The 27,726-nt window shown below is 39.3% G+C and overlaps 1 protein-coding gene across 1 annotated transcript; it reads right to left on the bottom strand.

The window, feature by feature from the left end:
* Positions 1-5,527: 5,527 nt before the first annotated feature.
* Positions 5,528-7,166, bottom strand: LOC109553208 (protein BEX2-like). Its single transcript, XM_070785408.1, has 3 exons — positions 7,020-7,166; positions 6,499-6,576; positions 5,528-6,163 (listed from the first exon to the last, which is right to left on the bottom strand). Exon 3 carries the CDS (start codon positions 6,156-6,158, stop codon positions 5,772-5,774), a length of 387 nt encoding a protein of 128 aa, XP_070641509.1. The 5' UTR covers positions 6,159-6,163; positions 6,499-6,576; positions 7,020-7,166; the 3' UTR covers positions 5,528-5,771.
* Positions 7,167-27,726: the final 20,560 nt, after the last annotated feature.

The raw sequence follows: 27,726 nt of genomic DNA, 5'->3' as shown, positions 1-27,726 counted from the left end.
AAGGCTGTATATTGTCACGCTGTTTATTTAACTTCTATGCAGAGTACATCATGAGAAACGCTGGACTGGAAGAAACACAAGCTGGAATCAAGATTGCCGGGAGAAATATCAATAACCTCAGATATGCAGATGACACCACCCTTATGGCAGAAAGTGAAGAGGAACTCAAAAGCCTCTTGATGAAAGTGAAAGAGGAGAGTGAAAAAGTTGGCTTAAAGCTCAACATTCAGAAAACAAAGATCATGGCATCCGGTCCCATCACTTCATGGGAAATAGATGGGGAAACAGTGGAAATAGTGTCAGACTTTATTTTTCTGGGCTCCAAAATCACTACAGATAATGACTGCAGCCATGAAATTAAAAGACGCTTACTCCTTGGAAGGAAAGTTATGACCAACCTAAATAGCATATTCAAAAGCAGAGACATTACTTTGCCAACAAGGGTTCATCTAGTCAAGGCTATGGTTTTTCCAGTGGTCATGTATGGATGTGAGAGTTGGACTGTGAAGAAGGCTGAGTGCCGAAGAATTGATGCTGTTGAACTGTGGTGTTGGAGAAGACTCTTGAGAGTCCCTTGGACTGCAAGGAGATCCAACCAGTCCATTCTGAAGGAGATCAGCCCTGGGATTTCTTTGGAAGGAATGATGCTAAAGCTGAAACTCCAGTACTTTGGCCACCTCATGTGAAGAGTTGACTCATTGGAAAAGAGTCTGATGCTGGGAGGGATTGGGGGCAAGAGGAGAAGGGGATGACAGAGGATGAGATGGCTGGATGGCATCACTGACTCGATGGACGTGAGTCTGGGTGAACTCCGGGAGTTGGTGATGGACAGGGAGGCCTGGCGTGCTGTGATTCATGGGGTCGCAAAGAGTCGGACACGACTGAGCGACTGATCTGATCTGATCTGATCTGAACATTATTGAGGTGTATTTTATGGTCCTGTATATGGATTATCTTGGTCAATATTCCACGTGCATGTGAAACAAATATACTGTTGTTGGTGGCAAGTTCTACAATTGTCAACTAGGTAAATTGGTTCACAGTGTTGTTCAAGTCATATGTACTTGCTGATTTTCTGTCTACTTGTTCTATCAGTATTTTAGAGAAGGTGTTGAAATCTATGATTGTAATTGGGATTTGTGTTTTTATCCTGCATTTTTATCAATTTAATATGATAAAATTTTGTCATTTTATCAATTTACATGAAGCACTGTAGTATGTGAATATTTATGATTTTATGTCCTCTTGACAAACTCAACACTTAAAATTATGTAATGACATTCTATGACCATGATGTGTTAGTGTTAATCACTCAGTCGTGTCCAACTCTGTGGCCCCATGGACTGTAGCCTGTTAGGTATTATTCTTTTCTCTGAAATTTATTGTAACTGATATCAATATAGCCACTCAAGCCCTGTTCTAATTGATGGTAAGCTTGTTCATCTTTTTCCATTCTTTTTCTTATAATCAATTTGTATCTTTAAATTTAAAATCAGGGCCTTATAGGCAGCATATATTTATGTCTTCCTTTTCTATACAGTTTGATAATATCTGCTTTATAATTGAGGTCTTTATACCATTTACATTAAAGTGATTATTGGTATTGACATGTTTGAATTTTAATCAAGTATCTTGCCATTTGTTTCCATTTGTCCCATCTGCTCTTGTTTTTCTCTTTTCCCTCCAACATTTTCTTGTGTATTCTGAAGATTCCATTTTATCTATTTTGGTAATATACATTTTTAACATTTCAGAATCTACCTTCAAGTGATATTAAGGTATAGAATAAGAACTTTAAAATTGTGTACACCTATTCCCCACTTCCTGGCCTTGTACTACTATTGACATACATTTTACTCCTACATGTGTTGTAAATCCTATAATACATAGTAAGTTGGGGGCAATTTGAAGGCTTATATTGTTACCCCTCTCTCAGAGAACTTTTCCCTCCACTGTCTAATGTTCAGTAACTGAAAATTGTTGTTTTATATATTTTGTCCACATTTTCATTTTTTCAGTTATAGGGAATTAAATCCAGTCCCTGTTACTCTATTTTCATTTGAAGCATAAATGTGGCTTGATGTTTCAAATAATGGTTAATTTTTCAGGACTTGTTTCACTTCTAACCAAAGTGCATTTCATATGTATCTGGACTTGCTGAAAGAGTCCAGTATCTGTGCACTATTCTTGCTCTGCCTCTGGCTAGAAAATTCAAACTGCATAGCTTTCTTTGGTCACAGGGTGGCCCTTAAGTTTATTTTCTGAATTTCCTTCAATAGATTTTATTTTTTTAAGAAAAAAATCCAGCAATTATTTGTATTCAAATGTTATATTATCTACATTATTATTTAAATTTTATTGAAGTACATAAGGGTTCAAACATGTATCCTTGTTGGTCATTTGCTGACAAACAGTAAATCTATACTTACTCAGTGTTTCATCCATCAGATATCTACTAGATATACATGATATACTAAAATTTCAATGACCAATTCATTTCTACATCTCAAAACTTTCTTAAACACCCTTTTCTTTGATAACAAAGGGCACACCCTCTAATCTCACTGTCTTCTCTTTGCTAGATTTTTTAGGTATTTATGAGAAGAATTTGTCTATCCCTTTTGTGAAGAATGGCCACTGAGGGAGAAAAGGAAGCTCGCCACATAGAAATGATGTCAACAGGCAAATACAGCCAGGTCTTAGATATGAATGTTCCCTTCAAGGGAACTTCATGCCCAGTTTCCTTATTGTCTTTTGGTCACTTTCTGCTGGTTGTTTGTTGCCTGAGCATCTTACATGGAGCCTGACCACTCACATACTACACCATTAGATGCCGTTTCAGATCCAAACAGTTAAGAGCTAAGGGAAGGTGGTTAACAGAAAGCATTCTGTCCAGAGACTAGAATCCTTTTCATCCTTCTCTGAGGTTGACAGAGCACCTTGGATCTACCTATATACAAAGAGACGTACAGTTTTGGGGGTATATGCATGTCTAACCTTCTATCAAAATATACTATAAATTCACTCACATGTGAACTTCCAATTTCTCTTCATGAAGGAAATGCTGAATATCCTTAGGCCAAGAAAGCCAGAATGCTTCTGTTTTCCATAGAAGTTGGTGCAAACATTGGCAATCAAGACTGATAAGTCTAAGAGACTTACCCGACAGTTCAGTGGGTAATACTCTGTGCTTCCACCACAGGCGGTGTGGGTCCAATTCCTGGTTGGGAAAACTAAGACCCTAATGTGGCAAGGTGTGGCCAAAAAATACAGTTTAAAAAGAAGAAGAAAAAGAGTGACAAGTCTGATGGGCATAAGCCTCTCTGTTCATTTGTTTTCCTGTCTTTTCAACTTTAGCCTTTCTCTTTATAAATTTCTGTCTCATATGAATATACCTTGTGTCTCAAGCACCTGGAGGAGGAAGGGCTTTGAAATTGATTAGGCATCTGATTCATGATGTCTGGGGTTTGCTGTGTTACACGCCATTTTCACCTGCCTAGCCACTTTCCCCTTTGGATTTGGAAGTTCTATTGTAATGCTATATTCTAGAGCAGAGGGGTATAGGTGTATAGGTGTACATCTCTTTGTGTATAGGTAGATCCAAGGTGTCCTGTCAGCCTCAGAAAAGGATGAGTTTAGGATTCTAGTCTCTGGACAGAATGCTGTTAACCACCTTCCCTTGGCTCTTAACAGAGTGTTTGGATCTGAAAGGGCATCTAATGGTGTAGTATGTGAGTGGTTAGGCTCCATGTAAGAAGCTTAGGCAACAACCAACCAAACTTTCTCTATTAGGGTCAAATAAGTACACAGGCTTTACAAGTGGGCCATACCATCTCTTCACAACTACTCACTTCTGCCACTGTAAGCCAAAACCAACCATAGATAATATATAAATAAATATGTCTGTATTCCAATAAAGCTTTATGGATTCATATAATTTTTACATGTCACAAAATGTTTTTTCAACCACTAAAAAATGTAAAATTTATTCTAAGCTCATTGGCCAAAAAAAAAAAAAAAAAGCAGGCAGCTAAATTTGGCTCATGGGCTGTGGTTTGCCAACTTCTATTCTAGAATCCTAACTTCTAAGTTTATTTCCACAGAAGACTCTCTTCATACATAATATGTATTTCACCTACTTAGCAAACTGCATGGCAACTTCATTTTCTTTTGGGACACTAACCCAATAGTCCTCCAGTCAATCTTCTCATAAAGAACTCCACATTTGGGTATCTACTGAATTCACTGACATGATCTCCTGGCATCTAACTCAATATTGTTGTTCACTTAGTCATGTCTGACTCTTTGTGACCCCGTGGACTCATTATAGGATAATTTTTTACTTTCATAGGTTTCACGAGGGTGATGTGAGGATTTCTCAGATTGTTAAGTGAGCTGTCCCCTCACACATCTTGCATAATATCATAAACAGGGAGATTCTTGGGAAGGCACTTGGGAAAGACAGGGTCTTTCCAGGAAGCATAACAGGGAGAAGGGATTTATGCACAGTTTATAGAACAGAGTGAGGATTCAATTCATTCAGAATTCCAGAGACATAGTAGGACTTTCTCACCTTAAGGACTCCTGAACATCAACAACCTGGGAAGAAGGTGGCAATGGGGTACAACAGCAGAGGAATGGAAGTACCCACTTACCCTTTAGCCTATTGAACTTGTTTGTGAGTACCGGGACAACTAGGCTTTGGGAACGTCCCTCACATAACTGAAGGTAATATCTAAAGGGTTGGGTCATGCATCTCCCAGCGGCAGTTAAGAGCTTAAAGAAAGCTTACAGACTTATTGCCTCATCAAGTGCACACAAAAGGCTTGGGAGGTGATTATTATATTCATCTTGCTGAGAAACATTATGATTTTTAAAGAGGTATGTCTCATTGTTATTAGGTTTATAATTCTAAATAAGAGATTGAAGTAAGCTAAAAACAAGATTTTGTCACAAGTACTTAAAAGTGCTCACATTAACTTTCATCAAGTGGTCAACATGCTCTTTCCTTAATATGTATTGTTTTGAAAACTGAGAAAATGGAGGGAGTTTCCTGGCAGTCCAGTGGTTAGGACTTGGCACTTTCACTGCTGCAGCCCTAGTTCAATCTATCTATGGTCAGGGAACTAAGATCCCACAAGATGCAAAACATAGCCAAAAATAAAAAATTAAGTACACAGAGGGTGTAACATGTGGGTCACCAGGACCTCTAATCTTTAAGATGAGGATGCCCTCTGACAGTTCTAAATTGATAAATCTGATAGACAATGAACATGGCTTTCCATTTCTGTGAAAAATATAAGAAATTATCTGTGAATGTGATACTGAAAAGGTAAGATCTAGTACTCCAATCAGCATCATTTGGGAATTTTCCAATGCAGACAAACAAAAAAAGAGGGAGAAAGTAGAGATAAGAAAATTAAAATTATTCATAGTTCTACCATAAAGAGATACTTTTACTTTATATATTCTTAGATGGTGTGTTCATATATAAAACATATACGATTTTAAGGGAAAAAAAACAAAATGCTTTTTTAAACTGCTTTATTAACTTCACAATATATAACGAACATTTCTCCATGCAACAGTTAAAACCTTCCTGCTGACAGAAACTTATAGATTGGGTCAAAAACAGAACATTCAGTTAGAAGCTGGTAATAGGAAACGCGCAAGAAACAAGTTTAACACCAAAACCTTTACAACAAAGGTAAGTCAAGAACATCTAAGTTTAGGAAGTAAGTGTCTCCTAACTTCAGGGAAAACATCAGGATTCAAGGCATAAGGCAAAACTCATCATGATGCTCATGGTAAGGGGGGTCAGTGCTAACTGCCCGCAGACTATGACTCAACTGCTTTTCCCTCAGCTTTTCCATCAGCTGCCTCACCTCCTCCCCAATCCTTTCCATATTCTCTTCTCTCATCCTTGCCTGTGGCTCGCCAAGCCTCTGAGTCACGTCCCATCTATAATGCAGGATGGGCTGCCTAACACGGAACCGCCTACGATTTCCTCTAGGTACATAATATTCACTAGCACCCGAAAGGAGGGCCATAGGTTCTCTTTTATTAGCATCTTGATCCTTTCCATCTTTTTTTTCATTCTCCTGGTTGGCATCTTTCATGTTGCGATTTTTTACTGCTTGTTCCTCTTTGGACGCCATTGCTCCTAGGAGACAAAAGACGCAACAAGGGACTATTTTCTGGGTGAAATGATCAGCACCGAGGACAGAGGCCCTACTACGCACCTCTCAAGATTCCCAGTCCTGGTGGTCAAAGGCTTTGCAAATTTTCCTTTTCCCACCTGAGAGGCCTCCTACGCCCTCTAGGGGGCCCCCAGTCCGAGCACTCCCCACCTCCTGCGCCCCAACCCACCATTTTCCCTGCCGATCCAGGCCCAGGTCTCTGCAGGCACCAAAATGGAGGACGGGGTTGCAGGGAGCATTTGGAGTCTTAGGGTTTTCCCCACGTTCCCCCCACCGCCCAACTGTCCCTCGCACCGACCTGGGCCTATCCTTGCTGTCTCCTGCTCCTCCCGATTCTTGCTGCAAGTGTGCCGCTGCAACACTTCGACTCGCAGACCTGCAGAGGATCGGAGTGGGGGCAGGGGCCTGCTGCAGCCGGGCGCTCGGCCCCTTCCCGGCCCCGGGTCCCCTACCCCCAGCCGCCCCCACCCAGTGTGCCCCGCTCCCACGCTCGGCCGCCCCCTTCCCAGCCCCCACACCCCGCATCGACCACCATTTTTTCCACCCCAGGAAGATCGGGGGTGGGGCGGGGCTGTGGGAAAAGCTTGCTATGGTGCTAGAGGCAGGTGTTCGCAAGGGGCTGTTGCCCCAAGGTCTCCCGGCCCGCCCTCCACCACAGCCGCCTGGAAGGCCTGCCGCTTTCGGCTGCCAAATGCTGGGCCGCGGGGGGTGTGGGAGCTGCAGTCTCCGCTCTGGGGCAACAGGACCCCAGAGGAAGGGTCCGTAGGCCGCGTCCGCTCGCCCACGCCACCTTTGCAGACCCCACTCCGGGTCCCTTACCTGCTCCCCTCGCGCCTGCCACTATTGGGGGCCGCCCCGGCCCGCACTCCCCTCAGTGCCAGGCGGAGCAGGTACCAAGAAGCAAGAGGGTGACCGTCGGGTCTGACGCAAGAGCTGGGCGTGCAAGACTCTGTGCCACCCGGTCACGTGGGGCATGTGTCACCGCGGAAGGCCACGCCCTCACCCCGCCCCTCCTACCCCGAGCCGGGGGTCTCGCAGAGCCGGAGCCCCGCGGGGACACCTCCCCTTGCACCCCACTCTTACCCGCCCCACCCACCCCCCGGTCCCGTGACACTTATCCAGAAGCCGGCCTCAGAGCTCTCCTTTCTTTATGTATTCCTGGGTCTTTCTCTTCTGGCCTCGGAAGGGTAGTACCTTCCCAGAGGGCTGATGGCCATGCCCACTTCTCTTCTGAGGACTTGGGTTTTCCCTCTTGTTCCCAGGACACTCCTTCCACCTGCTGTCTTTGCTTCCAGTCTTTCTTTTCCGCCACTAAAACGGATAGAAGAAATAGGTCCGGAAAAGAGCCTAGGAGCCTGGATTTTGAAAAATTCTTAATATCTCTGTTTGGTTCCCTTTATTTTAAACAGGAGTCAGTGTGCTTTTTAAAATCGTTGTTTTTATTTGGAAAAGGGTTAAAGTTTGGGGAAAAGAAATCAAACACCTGTTTCTTCTGCTAAGTCGTTATATAAATATAGACTTTACAGGCAGCTACATTTTTAGAACTTGGGAAAGGACAGGGCAGCTGATGGTTCCTCTTGTGAGGGTCCCTTCCATGAAGTGAGCCAATAAGTTTGTGGCGCAGTACAGCCTTGTTTGTTTCTCAGAAATAAAAGAACAGTAGAAACTCCGTCACAAATTTCTGATTCAAAAGGCAGTAAGTATGTCTGTTTGCAAGTCGCATGATCATGTTGATAAATTCCTGAGGCATCTACAATAAACCTACTATAGAACTAAGAATTTAATTTAGCAGACTTGTAGTTATAGAGATACAGAGACTCAGTTGTGATCCTGTATGCTAGCAATGAACAATTGGAATTGGGGTAAATTTAAGAAAACATGAAGAAAACTTATACACTGAAAACTACAGAACACCACCGAAAAAAGCTAAAATCAAAATGAATGTGAAGATAAACCATGGTCCTTGATCCAGAAAATCAGTACTGTTAAGATATTAATTCTCTTTAAGTTGATCTATAAATTCAGTGCTTCCCTTTTAGCTCAGTTGGTAAAGAATCTGCCTGCAATGTAGGAGACCTGGCTTCCATTCCTGGATGGGGAAGATCCCCTGGAGAAGGAAATGGCAACCTATTCCAATATTCTTACCTGGAGAATCCCATGGACAGAGGAGCTTGGTGGGCTACAGTCCACGGGGTGGCAAAAGTTGGACACGACTTAAATTTAGTGCTGTTAAAATCATACTTGCAGCAGGCAGCTTCATATAAATGGATAAACTTTGTTGTTTAGTTGCTAAGTCCTGTCCGACTCTTTGCAACCCCATGGACTGTAACCCACCAGGCACCTCTGTCCATGATGTTTCCCAGGCAAGAATGCTTGAGTGGCTTGCCATTTCCTTCTCCAAAACTGACAAACTTACCCTCCCCCAAAATTTATATGGAAACGCAAAGGGCCTAGAACAGGCAAAATACTTTTGAAAAGAAAAACACAAATCTGGAAAATTGCATTATCTAAGTTCCAGACTTATGATGTAATTTTACAGATAGTGGAGTATACAGACACTGGACTTACAAAAATTAAAAACTTCTACTCTTTGAAAGATATGGTTAAAAAATGAAATGGGAAGCTGGGAGAAAATATTTATAATATGTGTAACCAACAAAAGGTTTATATCCAGAGATGTATAAAGAACTCAAATTTAAAAATAAGAAGGTACCAATGCAATTAAAAATGATCAAAATAAATAATATATGAAAATTTTTTAAAAAGATCAGAATTAACAAAAATGTCACAAAAGTACAAATACCAATTACCAATGAGCTCATGGAATGATGCTCAATCTCATTAATCATCAGGAAAGTGTAAAAAAAAAATACAGAATAAAATATCACCACATACTCATCAGAGTAGCTAAAATTTAAGTCCAACAATCTTAAGTATTTTTGAGGATATGGTCAACTGGAATTCTCATTCATTGCTGGTAAGAAGTTCAATCACCTTGACAGATTTTAACAGTTCCTTGAAAAGTTAGATTTACACTTAACCATCTGTCCTGGAAATTCCACTCTTAAGGAATTTTCCCAAACAGAATTTAAAATCTATTTCCTCAGAAAGACTTGCACAGGAATGCTCATGGCAATTCCATTTATGATAGCCCCTAAATGGATACAATCCAAAAGTCCATCAAGAAATGAATAAAAAAAATTGTGATGCATTCATGCATTAGAATACTTTGAAGCCATAGATAGGGACAAAGTATTGGTACAAGCAATGACAGAGATGCATCTGAAAAAATATCATATGTAGGGAAAGTTCAGTTTAGTTCAGTCACTCAGTCGTATCCGACTCTTTGCAACCCCAAGAACTGCAGCACGCCAGGCCTCCCTGTCCATCACCAACTCCGGGAGTTCACTGAGACTCACGTCCATCGAGTCAGTGATGCCATCCAGCCATCTCATCCTCTGGCGTCCCCTTCTCTTCTTGCCCCCAATCCCTCCCAGCATGAGTCTTTTCCAATGAGTCAACTCTTCTCATGAGGTGGCCAAAGTACTGGAATTCCAGCTTTAGCATCATTCCTTTCAAAGAAATCCCAGGGCTGATCTCCTTTAGAATGGACTGGTTGGATCTCCTTGCAGTCCAAGGGACTCTCAAGAGTCTTCTCCAACACCACAGTTCAACAGCATCAATTCTTCGGCACTCAGCCTTCTTCACAGTCCAACTCTCACATCCATACATGACCACAGGAAAATCCATAGCCTTGACTAGACGAAACTTAGTTGGCAAAGTAATGTCTCTGCTTTTGAATATGCTATCTAGGTTGGTCATAACTTTCCTTCCAAGGAGTAAGCGTCTTTTAATTTCATGGCTGCAGTCACCATCTGCAGTGATTTTGGAGCCCAGAAAAATAAAGTCTAACACTGTTTCCACTGTTTCCGCATCTATTTCCCATGAAGTGATGGGACCGGATGCCATTCGTTTTCTGAATGTTGAGCTTTAAGCCAACTTTTTCACTCTCCACTTTCACTTTCATCAAGAGGCTTTTGAGTTCCTCTTCACTTTCTGCCATAAGGGTGGTGTCATCTGCATATCTGAGGTTATTGACATTTCTCCCAGCAATCTTGATTCCAGCTTGTGCTTTTTCCAGCCCAGCGTTTCTCATGATGTACTCTGCATATAAGGTAAATAAGCAGGGTGACAATATACAGCCTTGATGTACTCATTTTCCTATTTGGAACCAGTCTGTTGTTCCATGTCCAGTTCTAACTGTTGCTTCCAAACCTGCATACAGGTTTCTCAAGAGGCAGGTCAGGTGGTCTGGTATTCCCATCTCTTTCAGAATTTTCCACAGTTTATTGTGATCCACACAGTCAAAGGCTTTGGCATAGTCAATAAGGCAGAAATAGATGTTTTAGGGAAACTTACCAGATACAAAATAGTGCATTCTGCATGATTCTATTTATATAAAGTTCTAGAAAAGGCAATATGTATGCAGGTCGAGAAGCAACAATTAGAACCAGACATGGAACAACAGACTGATTCCAAGTTGAGAAAGTAGTACATCAAGACTGTATATTGTCACCCTGCTTGTTTTACTTATATGCAGGGTACATCGCGCGAAATGCCAGGCTGGATGAAGCGTAAGCCAGAATCAAGATTGCCGGGAGAAATATCAATAACCTCAGATATACAGATGACACCACCCTTCTGGCATCAAGCAAAGAAAAACCAAAGAGCCTCTTGATGAAAGTGAAAGAGGAGAGTGAAAAATCTGGCTTAAAACTCAGCATTCAGAAAACGAAGATCATGGCATCTGGTCCCATCACTTCATGGCAAACAGATGGGGAAACAATGAAAACAGTGACAAACTTTATTTTCTTGGGCTCCAAAATCACTGCAGATGGTGACTGCAGCCATGAAATTAAAAGACGCTTGCTCCTTGGAAGAAAAGCTATGACCAACCTAGACAGCATATTAAAAAGCAGAGACAATACTTTACCAACAAAGGTCAGTCTAGTCAAAGCTATGGTTTTTCCAGTAGTCATGTTATGGATGTGAGAGTTGGACAATAAAGAAAGTTGAGTGATGAAGAATTGATGCTTTTGAACTGTGGTGTTGGAGAAGACTCTTGAGAGTGCCTTGGACTGCAAAATCTAACCAGTCCATTCTAAAGGAAATCAGTCCTGAATACTCTTTGAAAGGACTGATGCTGAAGCTGAAGCTCCAATACTTTGGCCACCTGATGCAAAGAACTGAGTCCTTGGAAAATACCCTGATGCTGGGAAAGATTGAAGGCAGGAGGAGAAGGGGATGACAGAGGTGAGATGGTTGGATGGCATCACTGACTCGATGGACATGAGCTTGTGCATGTTCCGGGAGTTGGTGATGGACAGGGAAGCCTGGCTTGCTGTAGTCCATAGAGTCACAAAGAGTCGGACATGACCAAGTGAAGAACTGAACTGAACTGAGAAGAGGCAAAACTAAATTATATTGATGTAAATTGAATTAAAACAATGTTTGCCTGACTTGAAACTTGTGACTTTTCTGACTGTAAAAGGGGTGTAACAGAACCTTCTCAGCTGAGGGAAATGTTCTCTAATTTGATGGGGTAGTGACTCCATTAGCAAATACGTTTGTTGAAATCATTGAACTGTATAATTAAAATGCCTGTGTATCTTATTGTATGTAAGTTATACTGAAAAAGGTGACTAAAAGTCAAATATTTAGGGAAAGCATAATTAAATACTTGCAAGACCTCTACACTGAAAATTATAAAATAAATTTGAAAAACATTAAAGAAGACCTAAATAAGTGTAGAAATATGGATTGCAAGACAATATTTTAAAGTTGTCAATTATTGCATAATTGATCCATAAATTCAATGCAATCCATATAAAATCTCAGCAGATTATTTTTCTGTTGACAAGCAGAATCCCAACTATGTATATGAAAATGCAAATAAAGAACCAAATATAACCAAGACAATTTTGAAGAAGAGCACTCCAAGATTTCCATACAAGATACCAAGCTTAATACAATGCTACAGTGAAGAAATACTATGATATTGTCTCAAATATTAACATATATATGTTCATTCACACACACACACATACACACGTGAAACTTACCTACACATACTATCCTTGATTTATGGCAAAGATGGACAGTGCAATGGATAAGGATTTTTTTTAAGTCATAGCAGATCAGTTGAATATCCATGTGTGAAAAATGTTTATTAACTCCACCTTAAGTAATACCCAAAAATAAACTCCCAGTGGATTGCAGATCTAAATGAGAAAGGTAGAAATATTGTTCTAATGCAAAGTACACAGGAAGTCGTCTTTGTGACTTTGGAGTAGGCAGTGTTCTTGAAAGGACACAAAAAGGACTAATAACAAGGATTAAAAAATATTACAAATTGTATTTTTTAATATTAGAAACTTCTATTCTTCAAAAGGTATCATCAAAATAATAAAGAAGCAAGCCCCAAACTAGGAAAATATTTTTGTAACATATATCTGAGAAGTGATTTGTATCTATAGAGTGTAAATAACTTTTACAAATGAATAAGAAAAAGACAATCCAATAGAAAAATGAGTGAACACCTTAAAATAACAGCTCAAAAATCAGAATATCCAAATGTCTAATACATTTGTGAAAATGTGCTCAACTTCATTAGTGTGCAGGAAATGCAAATTAAAGCCAAAATGTGATACTGCTAAATGCCACCCAGAATGTCTAAGCTAAAAAAGACAAAAAAACAAGTGTACAAGTGATTTACAAGTACAATTAGAGCTGGTATTACCACTTTGGAAAACTGTTTGAAAAATATATAAAGGTAAGCATATGTATACTCTATGACCCAGCACTCTCATTCTACATATACCCATAATAAAAAGTGTTCATTGTTTTGCAAAACAACATTTACACACATGTTCATAATCTGTGTTAGTCACTTAGTCATGTTCAACTCTTTCAAAACCCATGGACTGTAGCCCACAAGGCTCCTCTGTCCATGGGATTTTCCAGGCAAGAATACTGGAGTAGGTTGCCATTCCCTTCTCCAGGGGACCTTCCTGACCCAGGGATCAAACCCAGGTCTCCTGCATTGCAAGCAGATTCTTTACTGTCTGAGCTACCAAAGAAGCCCATAATAGCACTTTTTAAATTGCCAAAAATTAGCCAGTACCCAAATGTTCTTCATCAGGAAAATGTATTGCTTAACTGTGTATTTGAACAGTGAAATATTATTCAGCAATAAAAATGTGCAAATTACAACTACACATAATATGAATAGCTCTCACAAACATAAAATGGAAATACTGAAATAAAGCCAGAGTGAAAAAGAGGAACGTATATGAGTCTGTATGGATTTTGACACAGGCATAGCAATCTATGATGCTGGACACTTTTGGGTAATGACTGGAATGGAATTTCTACAGTGTTGTTAATGTTCTGGCTTTTTTGTTTTGTTTTGAGTGTTTGTTAAATGGTTCTAGTTTGTAAAATTTTACTGAGCTACATAGTTATAATTTGGGCACTTTTACATATGTATTTTTTACTCTTTTAAGAAGTTCCTTAAATGCCAAACAAACTTACACCATTCTTCTCATAGTAAACTGTTAAAAAAAGTGCACACTATTGGTGGATATGTAACTTTGTACATTCTTTTTAAAAATTTATTTTATTGAAGTACAGTTGATTTACAATGTTGTATTAATTTCTACTGTATAGTAAAATTATTCCATTATACATACATATATATATTTACATATACATTCTTTTTCACATTCTTTTCCATTTTGGTTTATCACAAGATATTGAATGTAGCTCCCTGTGCTATACAATAGGAACTTAAAGTTTATCTATAATTTGGTAATTCTTTCTGGAGAACAATTTGACAGTAATTATTATATGAAATGTCCATATTGTTTGATATAGTCACTTAATTCTTTACATTCTGTTCTACAGAAAAAAATAAGCATGTGTAGAAAGAATTGCACATAAAGATGTTCTTTGTTGTAAAACAAAGCAAAATGATAGAAAAAACAAAATATACAAATGTAGATTAATAGGCTTAAACAAGTCATTGCCTGTCTACATAACTGAGTTCTATTAAACAATAAAAATACACTGTAAAAGTGTATTTGATGATAAAGAATGCTTTTCATGATTTACATTTTAAATAATAGAAAAGTAGATTAGAAATAATATATTCAATGGGATTGTAATATTAATCTATATGCATATACATATAAACATAAAATGTAATAAATAAAATATAATCAGTCCTTATTTCTGAATATTCTTATATAATCAATATTAAAACAAGCAATTTCTATACATAAAACCACCAGAAACAAACATAGCAAATAACAAACTAGGAAACAGGCACAACATATATTATTAGTTCACTTTAGCCTCATTTTTTCATGCTTCAGAAAAAAGTGATGTGGAAAAATTCTTCCTTTCCACATGGAAAATCTATCACCCTCTTCACAAGTTTGTTTAAGATATAAGATATCAAAATGAATCCACCACAGATATACATGGCAAAACTAATACAATTATGTAAAGTTTAAAAATAAAATAAAATTAAAAAAAAAGATAAAAGCATTGCCATACACTCAAGTGTTAATAAAAATATAGTAGTGTTTTTATTGAAATTTAAAAATAAAATAAAATAAAACTTAAAAAAAAATAAGATACAAGATAAACCACTGTAATAGAGACCCCCAAAATACAATGGGAATATACAATGGGAATAAGAGGGAAGTGTATTTCTCTCATACAAAATAGTCTAGAGATAGAAAGGGACTTTTGGGCAGGTGAATTTGTCTGCTGTATGAAGTCAGGTGCCTTCTATCCTGTTGCTCTGCTATCTCCAAGAGCGTTGTCTTTATTCTTCATCTGAGTTCTAGGACACAGGGAGGAGGAAAGACAAAATAGTAGGCAAACTGTGGACTATTTTTAAGTCTTTATTGAATTTGTTACAAAATTGTTTCTATTGTTTTTTGTTTGTTTGTTTTGTTTTAGCCATGAAGCATGTGGGAGCCTAGCTTTCTGAGCAGGGATTAAACCCACACCCCCTGCACTGGAAGGTGACGTATTAACTGCTGGACCAGCAGGAAGTCCCCCTTTTTAAAAGTGATACAGAAGTTGCATGCTCCACATCTGCTCATATCCCATTGCAAAGAACTTGAAAAAAAGACATACTGTACTTCATATTACAAGACAGGCTTTCAGTTACAAGACAGGCTGAAAGTGTAGGGAATGTAATTTCTAGCTGAGTGATCAAGAGTTCTAAAACATTGGGAAAAGAAATCCTGTCATTTAGAGGAAGATAGGGAAAATTGTCACTAGGGACAATTAGCAGTCTTGGGTAAAAGGAGGGATGACAATAAAGTTAACAATCATCAGCCAAATTTTGGTAAAGTTGATCATCTTGGATACTACATCCACACAACTCTGTTTAGAGCAAAACAAAGTTTTCTCTATGTCTAAGAAAAGTCAACTGGGTAAATATTAGTGTGGTATACAGAGATTCTGATCATCCATATTTACTATAATTTTGTCATATTAATTTTTTGTGAGCATCATTGATTATTTCCTTAGGATAGACACCTAGAAATAAATTTATGGGCTCAAGGGGCACCCATATTTTAAATGCAAATGCCTGAGTTTTATACATAAAAGTAAAGAAAAAATTCAGTTCTATTACCTGGAAATAAGTAAGAAAGCCCTTGGAGAAGTGCAGAGCACAAACTTCCTGACTTCATGTCATAAAGAGCTTGCATTTAACCTGCTTTAAGACCATAGATATCATCAACAGACTTAAACACCTATAAAGGAGGAGTCTGAGTGAACTCTGGGAGTTGGTGATGGACAGGGAGGCCTGGCGTGCTGCAATTCATGGGGTCGCAAAGAGTCAGACACAATTGAGCGACTGAACTGAACTGAACTGAACTGAAGGGGCCCTGTACCCACAAGGCAGCATGACATAGGCCAGAGTAATTAGTGGTAACCATAGCAGGCCTGGCTTCAGTCAGACAATTCTCCTCTCTTTGCCACCCTGCTTCTAGGTCCTGCCCATGTGCTGAGGCCCAGGTCATGGTCCTTTTCGTCTTTGAGGCTTTGTATATTTCAAGCCAATCTGGCCATTGCTATCTTCTAGCTCCTATAGGCTTGGCAGTTCACCCTTTCCTTTAGCTTTCTCCAAATGGCCTCATGCGAAGGGGTATTTGGTCTACCCAGAGAGAGTATATTTTTCACCAGGGTAGTTCCCTCCTCTGAGCACACAGGGCAGTGCTGGGTATCTGAAGGGGCCCCAAAATATCAATTGATTCAACTGTGAACAAGGTAATTGAACGGAGAATACAGGAGAGAACATAGGGGTATATGGAGACAGTCTTCATTCTAAAACCTGGGTTGGCCCCCAGACTCAATACTAACCAGCTGTATAACCTTGGACACTTTACTAAAACCTCTCAAAAGGGGAAAGAGAGAGGATGAGGGAAGAACACCAGAGAATAGTGTGCCATAATAGTTCAGATGCAAAGTCAGAAGGGCCTAAACCAGCATTATGACAAATTTAGCTGTCACAATAAAGGAAGATGGAAGCTTAATGGCTATCAAAGGGATAACATTCAGACAAGGTTTTGAAATTTCAAGAAATAATGACTAGAGATTATTGGATAGGTTGGATTAATTAGTGTTAAAGGCACAAGCTCTCACTCAAAGATGACTATAAAATATATGGCTATAAAAGTCAAGTTGGCCCCCATAGACCTGTGGTTACCAAATGGTATTATTTGGATAAGGATAAATTGTGGAGTCAGTATTTTAATTTGCTAGATACAGCTGCTGATTTTTAGGATTAGAGGAAAGAGGATGAGGTTGAACCATGAGTGGTAGTTAGCAAAATCCAGACTGTGAGAAATCCTACAAATGAAAAGTCCAAGTTCTTCCACAGATAATTTGTAAGGAAAAAAAAAAAGAGAGACTGAGGAAAAAGCCTACATTAAGAGATTTTAAATAAACATACTTTTTTAAAGAGCAAGAATATAGTGTACAGTTATGCACATTTGGAAGATAAAACCTTAAAGAAACCAAAGAAAGTGATTACTATAAAAGTAGGAATAGTAGTTACTTACAGGGGGAAAGGGCTTCCCTGGTAGCTCAGCTGGTAAAGAACCTGCCTGCAATTCAGGAGACCTGGGTTCGATGCCTTGGTTGGGAAGATCCTCTGGAGAAGGGAATGACCACCCACTTCAGTATTCTGGCCTAGAGTATTCCATGGACAAGAAGCCTGGAAGGCTACAGTTCGTGGGGTCACTGAACAACTCTCACTTCTAGGGGGAAAAGGGGAAGTTTCATATAAGGTGGGGCACCTAGAAGGGCTTCTAGGGTAGCTGAAAAAGTTCTATTTATTGATCTGAATTATGGTTACAAAAGTGTTCACCTCATAATATTTCACTGACCTATACATTTTAAATGTTTCTGGGCTATATCTTATAATAAAAATGCTTTAAAACCTACAAGTTTTCTTTTTTTGGCATGAGTAAAATCTAAGACACCTTTTCAAGATTCAAGACATGATAGAGCAGAGATGGTGAGATTTCAGGGTCTCCTAATGACCTCATAATAAACAAAATCAGGGTTGTTAATTCTATCACATGAAGTGACACAGTGATTTCCCAGTTTGTATTTATATTATATACATAAATATATATATATTTATATATAGTTTTTTATTTCTTTGTTCTGCAATTGCATACAATTATTCAAAATATCATATGGCATCACTGACTCAATGGACATGAGTTTGAGCAAGCTCTGGGAGTTGGTGATGGACAGGAAAGCCTGGTGTGCTGCAGTCCATGGAGTCACAGAGAGTTGGACATGACTGAGGGACTGAACTGAACTGATTGAAAGTATCATTGCGTTTTTCACTCAGCCTGCAGGCAATGTCCACCTAGGATAAAACTGCTACAGAACTATAACAATTGAGGGGCTCTTGTATAGTCTTTTACAGTCCAAATTGATTTCCTTATTTGCAAAGGCATTAGGTTCATCTTGTGTTGATTTTGTTTTGATACCTTTCCTTAAACAACTGTTAGAGATGTAATATACATACATTAAATTGTACACATATGGAGAACACATTTTGAATGAGTGGTGAGTATTGACAAATGTATACTCCAACTGCTGATCATACAACAAGTGTATAATCACTACTGCATTTGCCCCTTTGCAGTTAGTACTCCAATAAATTTTATTCCGGGAAACACACTGATTTTTATTACTATATATAGGTTTTTGCCTCCTCAGAAATGTTGTATAAATAGAATCATATTGTACATATTATTTTGTGTCTGGCTTCATCCATGTCATTGCCTACATCAGTTTGTTCCTTTTTATTGTTCAACTGTTTGTGTTTAGTATTGCAATGTAACAAATAATCCCAATTCTTAGGGGCTTAAAACAACAAACACTTATTTTTTTTTTTATTTTATGAGAAATCTCTATGATGTTTTCTGTAGGGGCTGTACAAATTTACATTCCCACCAACAGTGCACGAGGTTTCTCCTTTCTCCACTTCCTCTCCACACTTGTTATTTGTTGTCTTTCTGATAATAGCTATTCTGATAGATGTGAGGTGATATCTCATTGTGGTTTTTATTTGCATTTACCTTATGATTAGTGATGTTGAGCATCTTTCCATGTGTCTATCGGCCATCTGTATTTCTTTTTTGGAAAAATCTTATTCAAGTCCTTGGCTCATTTTTAATAGAGTTGAGTGGTTTTTGTTTTTTGATGTTGAGTTGTATGAATTCTTTGTATAGTTTGAATATTAACCTTTCATCAGATATATTGTTTGCATGTATCTTCTCCCATTCAGTAGGCTTCCTTTGGTATTGTTACAGATTCCTTCACTATGCATAAGCTTTTTAGTTTGAAGTACTCCCATTTGTTAATTTTTGCTTTTGTTTCCCTTGCCTGAGAATACTATACCTGAAAAAGTATTCCTAAAACCAATATCAAATTGATCATTGTCTATGTTTTCTTATAGGAATTTTATGGGTTCATTTCTTATATTTAAGTTATTAATCCATTTTGAGTTGATTTTTGTATATGATGTGAGAAAGTAATCCAGCTGATTCTTTTGCATATAGCTGTCCAATTTTCCTAACACCAGTTATTGAAGAGGTTGTCTTTCCCCATTGTATATTCTTGCCTCCTTTGTTTTAGATTGACCACATAAATATGGGTTTATCTTTGGATTCTCTATTTTGTTCAATTAATGTGTCTATTTTTGTACCAGTACCATACTGTTTTAATGATTGTAGCTTTGTAGTATAGTTTGAAATGGGCACATGACACCTCCAAAATTGTTTTGGCTATTTGGGGCCTTTTTGTTTCCAACAAGTTTTAGAATTATTTGTTCTAGTTCTGTGAAAAATGCCATTGGGATTTTGATAGGGATTGCATCGAATCTGTAGATTGCCTTGAGGAGTATGGTAGTTTCAACAATATTAATTCTTCTAATACATAAACATGGGATATCTTTCCATTTGTGTCATATTGAATTTATTTCATCAACATCTTGTCATTTTCTAAGTACATATCTTTAACCTGTTTGGTTAGATATAGTCCTAGGCATTTTATTCTTTTTGATGCAATTGCAAACAGAATCACTTTTTTAAAATTTCTTTCTGATAGTTCATTGTTAGTATATAGAAATACAATGGTTTTCTGTATATTGATTTTGCACCCTGCAAGTTTATTGATTTTATTTATAGTTCTAATAATTTTTCATGGCATCTTTAGTATTTTCTACATATAATATCAAGTCACCTGCAAAGAGTGACAGCTTTATTTCTTCCTTTCCAATGTTAATTCCTTTATTGTCTAATAGCTGTAGCTGGGGCTTCCAACACTATATCAAATAAAAGTGGTAAGACTGGGCATCCTTGTCTTGTTCCTGATCTTAGAGGAAACGCTTTCAGCTTTTCACCATTGAAAATGATGTTGGCTGTAAAGTTAGTCATATGTAGTCCTTATTATGTTAAAGAATGTTCCCTATATCCCTACTTTGTTGAGATTTTTTTTATTATAAATGAATGTTGAATTTTGTCAAAAAATTTTTATGCATCTATTGATGTGTGTAGTTGTTCAGTCATGTCTGACTCTTTGCAACCCTATGGACTATAACCCACAAGGCTCCTCTGTCCATAGGATTTTTCAGGCAAGAATACTGCAGTGGGTTGCCATATATGATTTTTATTCTTCAATTTTTAATGTGGAGTATCATCTTGATTGATTTACAGACAGTGAACCATCCATGCATCCCTGGGATAAATCTCACTTGATCATGGTGCATGATCCTTTTAAGTATTATTGAATTCAGTTTGCTAATATTTTGTTGAGGATTTTTCCATTTATATTTGTCAGTGATATTGGCCTGTAATATACTTTTTTAGAAAAGGCAGAGGAACCAGAGATCAAATTGCCAACATCCGCTGGATCATGGAAAAAGCAAGAAAACATCTATTTCTGCTTTAGTGACTATGCCAAAGCCTTTGACTGTGTGGATCACAATAAACTGTGGAAAATTCTGAAAGAGATGGGAATACCAGACCACCTGACCTGCCTCTTGAGAAACCTGTATGCAGGTTTGGAAGCAACAGTTAGAACTGGACATGGAACGACAGACTGGTTCCAAATAGGAAAAGGAGTACGTCAAGGCTGTATATTGTCACCCTGCTTATTTAACTTATACGCAGAGTACATCATGAGAAACGCTGGACTGGAAGAAACACAAGCTGGAATCAAGATTGCAGGGAGAAATATCAATAACCTCAGATATGCAGATGACACCACCCTTATGGCAGAAAGTGAAGAGGAACTCAAAAGCCTCTTGATGAAAGTGAAAGTGGAGAGTGAAAAAGTTGGCTTAAAGCTCAACATTCAGAAAACGAAGATCATGGCATCCAGTCCCATCGCTTCATGGGAAATAGATGGGGAAACAGTGGAAACAGTGTTAGACTTTATTTTTCTGGGCTCCAAAATCACTGCAGATGGTGACTGCAGCCATGAAATTAAAAGACGCTTATTCCTTGGAAGGAAAGTTATGACCAACCTAGATAGCATATTCAAAAGCAGAGACATTACTTTGCCAACAAAGGTTCGTCTAGTCAAGGCTATGGATTTTCCTGTGGTCATGTATGGATGTGAGAGTTGGACTGTGAAGAAGGCTGAGCACCGAAGAGTTGATGCTTTTGAACTGTGGTGTTGGAGAAGACTCTTGAGAGTCTCTTGGACTGCAAGGAGATCCAACCAGTCCATTCTGAAGGAGATCAGCCCTGGGATTTCTTTGGAAGGAATGATGCTAAAGCTGAAACTCCAGTACTTTGACCACCTCATGCGAAGAGTTGACTCATTGGAAAAGAGTCTGATGCTGGGAAGGATTGTGGGCAGGAGGAGAAGGGGACGCCAGAGGATGAGATGGCTGGATGGCATCACTGACTCGATGGACGTGAGTCTAGGTGAACTCCGGGAGTTGGTGATGGACAGGGAGGCCTGGCGTGCTGTGATTCATGGGGTCGCAAAGAGTCGGACATGACTGAGCGACTGAACTGAACTGAACTGAATACTTTTTTATGATCTCTGATTTTTGTATCATGGTGATGCTGGACTCATATATTGAGTTCAGAAGTACTCTTCCCTCTAATTTTTTCTAATAGTTTGAGAAAGATAGGTTTTAACTTTCCTTTAAGTATTTGTTAGACTTGACCTATGAAGTCATCTGGCCCTGCACTTTAGTTTGTTGGGGGTTTTTTGTTTTGTTTTTCCACTGATTCAGTTTCATTACTGGTAATTGATCCCTTCATATTTTCTATTTCTTCCTGATTCAGCCTTTGGAGATTGGATAGTTCTAAGAATTTATCTATTTCTTCTAGGCTGTACATTTTATTGGCATGTAATTATTCACAGCAATCTCTTATGATCCTTCGTATTTCTATAGTGTTGGTTGTAACTTCTCTTTCATTTTTTATTTTATTTAGTCCTTCTTTCTTTTTTCTTGATACATCTGGCTATAGGCTTATTAATTTTGTCCTTTCAAAGTCCCAGCTCTTAGTTTTATTGATCTTTTCTTGGGATTTTTAGTCTCTATTTCATTTATTTCTACTCTGATCTGTCTCATTTCTTTCTTTCTAGTAACTTTGGGCTTTGTTTTTCTTTTTCTAGTTGCTTTACATGTAAGGTTAGAGTGTTTCCTTAAGGCTTTTTTTGGTTTGTTTTCTGAGGTAAGCTTGTACTGCTATAAATTATGCTCTTAGATTGACTTTTGCAGTGTCCCATTAGGTTTGAAATCATTATATTTCCATTTTCACTTGTCTCCTGGTATTTTTAAATTTACTTATTTGGTTGTTTAGTAGCATGTTGTTTAGCCTCAATGTATTTGTGGTTTTTGCAGTTTTTTTCTTGTGCTTGATTTCTACCTTTATATTGTTGTGGTCAGAAAAGATGTTAGATATGTTTTCAATCTTTTTCAATTTATTGACTTGTTTTTGGTCTAGCCTGTGATCTCTCTTGGAGAATGTTTCATGTGCATTTGAAAAGAAAGTGTATTTCATTGCTTTTGGATGGAATGCTCTACATGTATCCGTCAAATTCACATGGTCTAATGTGACATTTAAGGACAGTGTTTCCTTATAGATTTTCTGTCTGAATGATCTGTGCCATGATATAATTAGGGTATTAAAATCCCCCAATATGACTGTGTTACTGTCAATTTTCCCCTTTGTGCTTGTTAATATTTGCTTTATGTATTTATATATAGACATTAGTATGCTAGATTTTGTCCTCAAACTATCCTCATTTTCTAAAAAAATATTTTTCTTTTTTCCATTCAGCTTAGGTGATTTTCACTACTCTGTCTTTCAGTTCTCTGATCCATTCTTGTGCATCATCTAACCTTCTGTTGATTCCTTCTACTCTATTTTTTTTATTTCAGTTATTGTAGTCTTCAATTCTGTTTGATTCTTTGTATTTTTAAACTCTTTTTTGAAGTTCTTACTGTGCTCATCCATTCTCCTGAATTCAGTGATCATCTTTATGATCATTACCTTGAACTCTCTATTGGGTAGATAAATTATCTCCACTTTGTTAATTTCTTCTCTTGGGGTTTTGTCTTGTTTCTTCATTTGAAACATATTCCTTTATCTCCTCATTTTGCCTAATTCTCCGTGTTCATTTCTATAGATTAGGCGGTTGGTCATATTGCCTCATCTTGGAAAAGTAGCCTTATGTAGGAGATGTACTATTTGGCCCAATACCATACTCCCTTTTGGTCACCAGAGCTGTGTGCTCCAGAGATGCCCACTACGTGGGCTACATGGGCTCTTCTCTTGTGATGGAGAGGACTACTATGGGCACAGTGGTAGATGGGGTTCCCTAGCCCAGTTGGTTGCCAGGCTCTGCCTTCTATCATGATTGCCAATTTGCTTGGTGGTGGGGCTGGGTCTTGGGGCAGCAGGCTATGGAGCTGGAGGGCCTGAAACTGGTGCCAACTTGCTGGTGGGGAGGTAAGCTCCTATTGCTATAGGCTAGAGAGAGGACACCAAAATGGCACTTGCCAATACCAGTGTCTTTGTGGTAGAAGGAGCTCCCCAAAATGGCTACCAGCAGCATCTATGGCCCAGAGGGAGTCCCAGTTTCCTCCTGCCTCTCTGGGAGGCTCTCTAGGATCACCAAGTGGGTGCAAACCAAGCACCTTTCAAAGTACTGCCTCTGCAGTATGACTTGGAGCATGTTAGACTTTGTGTGCACCCTTTAAGAACAGAGTTTCTGTTTCTTACAGCCATCTAGTTCTCCTGCACACAAGTTCCACCGGCTTTCAAAGATATCTAGGGACTTGCCTTCATAGTGCAGCAACTCTGGACTAGGGAATCTGATATGGAGCTTGGACCCTTTACTCCCTGGGGAGACCCTTTGCAATTGTGATTTTCTTTTCATTTGTGAGTTATCTACCCAGGGGTGTGGGTCTTTACTATATATGTGTACATGTTTCCACCCCTCCTACCTGTCTCATTGTGGTTCCTGCTTTATATCTTTACTGCTGCTGCTAAGTCACTTCAGTCATGTCCGACTCTGTGTGACCCCATAGACGGCAGCCTACCAGGCTCCTCCGTCCCTGGGATTCTCCAGGCAAGAACACTGGAGTGCATTGCCATTTCCTTCTCCAATGCATGAAAGTGAAAAGTGAAAGTGAAGTCACTCAGTCGTGTCCGACTCTTCACAACCCCATGGACTGCAGCCTACCACGCTCCTCTGTCCATGGGACTTTCCAGGCAAGAGTACTGGAGTGGGTCACCATTGCCTTCTCTGCTTTATATCTTTAGTTGTGGAAAATCTTTTCTGTTAGTCTTCAGGTTTTTGTCATATATAGTTGCTCTGTAAACAGTTGTAATTTGGTTGTGCCTATGGGAAGCGGGGAGTTCAGGGTCTCACTACTCCACTTCTAACCACTGGTCACACCTTAAACCATTTTTAACTGTAGAATTTAATGTATTTTAGTACACTTATAAGTGTATAGTTATCAACACTAGCTCCAGAATATTTTCTTCATCCCAAAAGGAAATCCCAGACCTCTTAAGCACTCTGATCTCCATTCTTCCCTTTATTAGCCCCTGGAAAACATTCATTTGCTTTATGTCTCTATTGATTTGAATATTATGGATATTTACCATAAATATTATCATACAATATGTGGCCTTTTATGTCTGGTTTGTAACTCACTTGTCTTTCTTTGTCCACCTTCGTGAAGTTTCACTTTATGCATGTGCAGCTTCATATATAGCAATGGACTCGAGGGAAGCTTTTTAAAGACTTTCGGAGAATGTTTTTGTGTACTAATCCCTCATCTCTGGCATTCTTCCTCACAAACTTCAGCCACCTCTACCTCAAATATCTTTATTGTCAACTCAGAAAGGCAAACACTCCTCCTCTTTATGCCACCATCCATAAGATGCCTTTAGTCAAAATCCAAAGCAATCATAGGGCTTACCTTGATTGCTTCCCTTTTCTCAGGAACCACACCCTTGTGCTGCCAATTATATAGTCTGAAAACATTGTAGTTATTTGATATATTTGCTCATTATCTAGTTCTTCAAGGCAGAGGATATGCCTGATTCCAGTTTGTCTATCATTTCTGTCATTTGTTTTATTTTAGCATGCATGTGTGCATGTCAAGTTGCTTCAGTTGTGTCTGACTCTTTGCAACACAAAGAGTAGACTGTAGCTATTCCAGGGTCTGTAGCTGGCATAGACCTATGGACTGTAGCTTGCCAGGGTCCTCTGTCCATGGGATTCTCCAGGCAAAATTATTGGAGTGCATGGCCATGCCCTCCTCCAGGGGATCTTCCCCACCCAGGGATCAAACCTGTGTCTCTTACATCTCTTGCATTGGCAGGTGGGTTCTTTACCACTAGCACCACCTAGGAAGCCCTTATGTTAACATATTTTGCACAATTCTAGGACAATTTACTTACAGAGTCCCCTCACCCTGTGTGAAGCCTTATTGGAAAAGGAACCAGCAAGTCAGCTTGGTGTCTACCTAACACACAGAAATATTCACCCATCCTTGCCATAACAAAGGTGAGAGTACATTATGTCTCTGTCTTCACTCTGCTATCTCTTTTAGATCAACAGAATAAGTAGTAACAAGCTATGTTTTTTTTTTTTTTTCCAGTAGTCATGTGTGGATGTGAGAGTTGGACCATAAAGAAGGCTGAGAACCAAAGAGTTGATGCTTTCAAACTGTGGTGCTGGAGAAAACTCTTGAGAGCCCCTTGGACTGCAAGGAGATCCAACCAGTCCATTCTAAAGCAAATGGATTCTGAACACTCATTGGAAGGACTGATGCTGAAGCTGAAGCTGAAGCTCTAATATTTTGGCCATGTGATGTGAAACGCTGACTCACTGGAAAGGACCCTGATGCTGGGAAAGATTGAAAGCAAAGGGAAGGGTTGGCAGAGGATGAGATGGTTAGATGGTATCATCAACTCAACAGACATGAATTTGAGCAAGCTCCAGGAGATAGTGGAGGACATGGTAGCCTGGCATGCTGCAGTCCATGGGGTCACAGAGTCAGACACAACTTAATGACTAAACAACAACAACAACTAAGAACTGTACACCAGTTCTGTATGTACCCTCTTCTTGCAGATCTTTCTCTGCATGTAATTCTCTTAGAGCCTCCACCTCTACTCGGTTTAAAAGAGGATAGAACTATGCTCTTCCTTTCATCCATGAAAAAGGGATAGAATTGACTTTCATCATGTGCCACCCCTGGAGTTTGAATGTGCATGCATTCAATTGGACTTTGCTTCAGGCATGTCCGACTCTTTGTGATCCTATGGACCATAGCCTGCCAGCTCCTCTGTCCATGGGATTCTCCAAGCAAGAATACTGGAGGGGGCTGCTGTGCCCTTCTCCAGAGGATCTTCCTGACCCAGGGATTGAACCCATGTCTCTTATGCATCTTGCATTGGCAGGCAAGTTCTCAACCACTAGCTCCACCTGGGAAGCCTGGAGTCTGAATACCTTAGTTAAAATTCTATCTTCACTATTTACTGTGGGCTTCCCAGGTGGCACTACTGGTAAAGAACCCAAGGCAATGGCACCCCACTCCAGTACTATTGCCTGGAAAATCCCATGGACGGAGGAGCCTGGTAGGCTGCAGTCCATGGGGTCGCTGAGGGTCGGACACGACTGAGCGACTTCACTTTCACTTTTCACTTTCATGCATTGGAGAAGGAAATGGCAATCCACTCCAGTGTTCTTGCCTGGAGAATCCCAGGGATGGGGGAGCCTGGTGGGCTGCCGTCTATGGGGTCACACAGAGTCGGACACGACTGAAGTGACAACAGCAGCAGCCAATGCAGGGGACATAAGAGACGTGGGTTTGACCCTTAAGTCAGGAAGATCTCCTGGAGACAGAAATGGAAACCCACTCCAGTATTCTTGCCTGGAGAATCCCATGGACAGAGGAGCCTGGTGAGGCTACAGGCCATTGGGTTGCAAAGAGTCAGACACTACTGAAGTGACTTGGCACACATGCATTTTATAGAAGGTAGAGATGCTAATGATAGAGAATACCAGAAAAACAGGCTTATTAGAAGGATGAACTATGGTGCCGTGTGTGCTAAGTCACTTCAGTTGTGTCTGACTCTATGCGACTCTATGGATCACAGCCTGCCAGGCTCCTCTGTCCATGGGATTCTCCAGGCAAGAATACTGGAGTGGGTTTTCATGCCCTCCTCCAGGGAATCTTCCTGACCCAGGGATCAAACCTGCGCTTCTTACATCACCTGCATTAGCAGGTGGGTTCTTTACCACTAGCGACACCTGGGAAGCCCTGAACTATGGTATTTACTTTCATTTCTGTACTCTATTCAGTTAATAAAGAGTGACTGCTTTCAAACTGGAAGAAAGAACCCTACAAATGCAATGATCTGCATTAAAA

The sequence above is a fragment of the Bos indicus genome, chromosome X (assembly GCF_029378745.1).
Source record: "Bos indicus isolate NIAB-ARS_2022 breed Sahiwal x Tharparkar chromosome X, NIAB-ARS_B.indTharparkar_mat_pri_1.0, whole genome shotgun sequence".
NCBI classification, from domain to species: domain Eukaryota; kingdom Metazoa; phylum Chordata; class Mammalia; order Artiodactyla; family Bovidae; genus Bos; species Bos indicus.
This window is presented reverse-complemented; position numbering and strand designations above follow the sequence as displayed.

Coding starts and splice junctions, on each gene's coding strand:
- LOC109553208 (XM_070785408.1), bottom strand. CDS start 6,158: ATGGCGTCCAAAGAGGAACAAGCAGTAAAAAATCGCAACATGAAAGAT.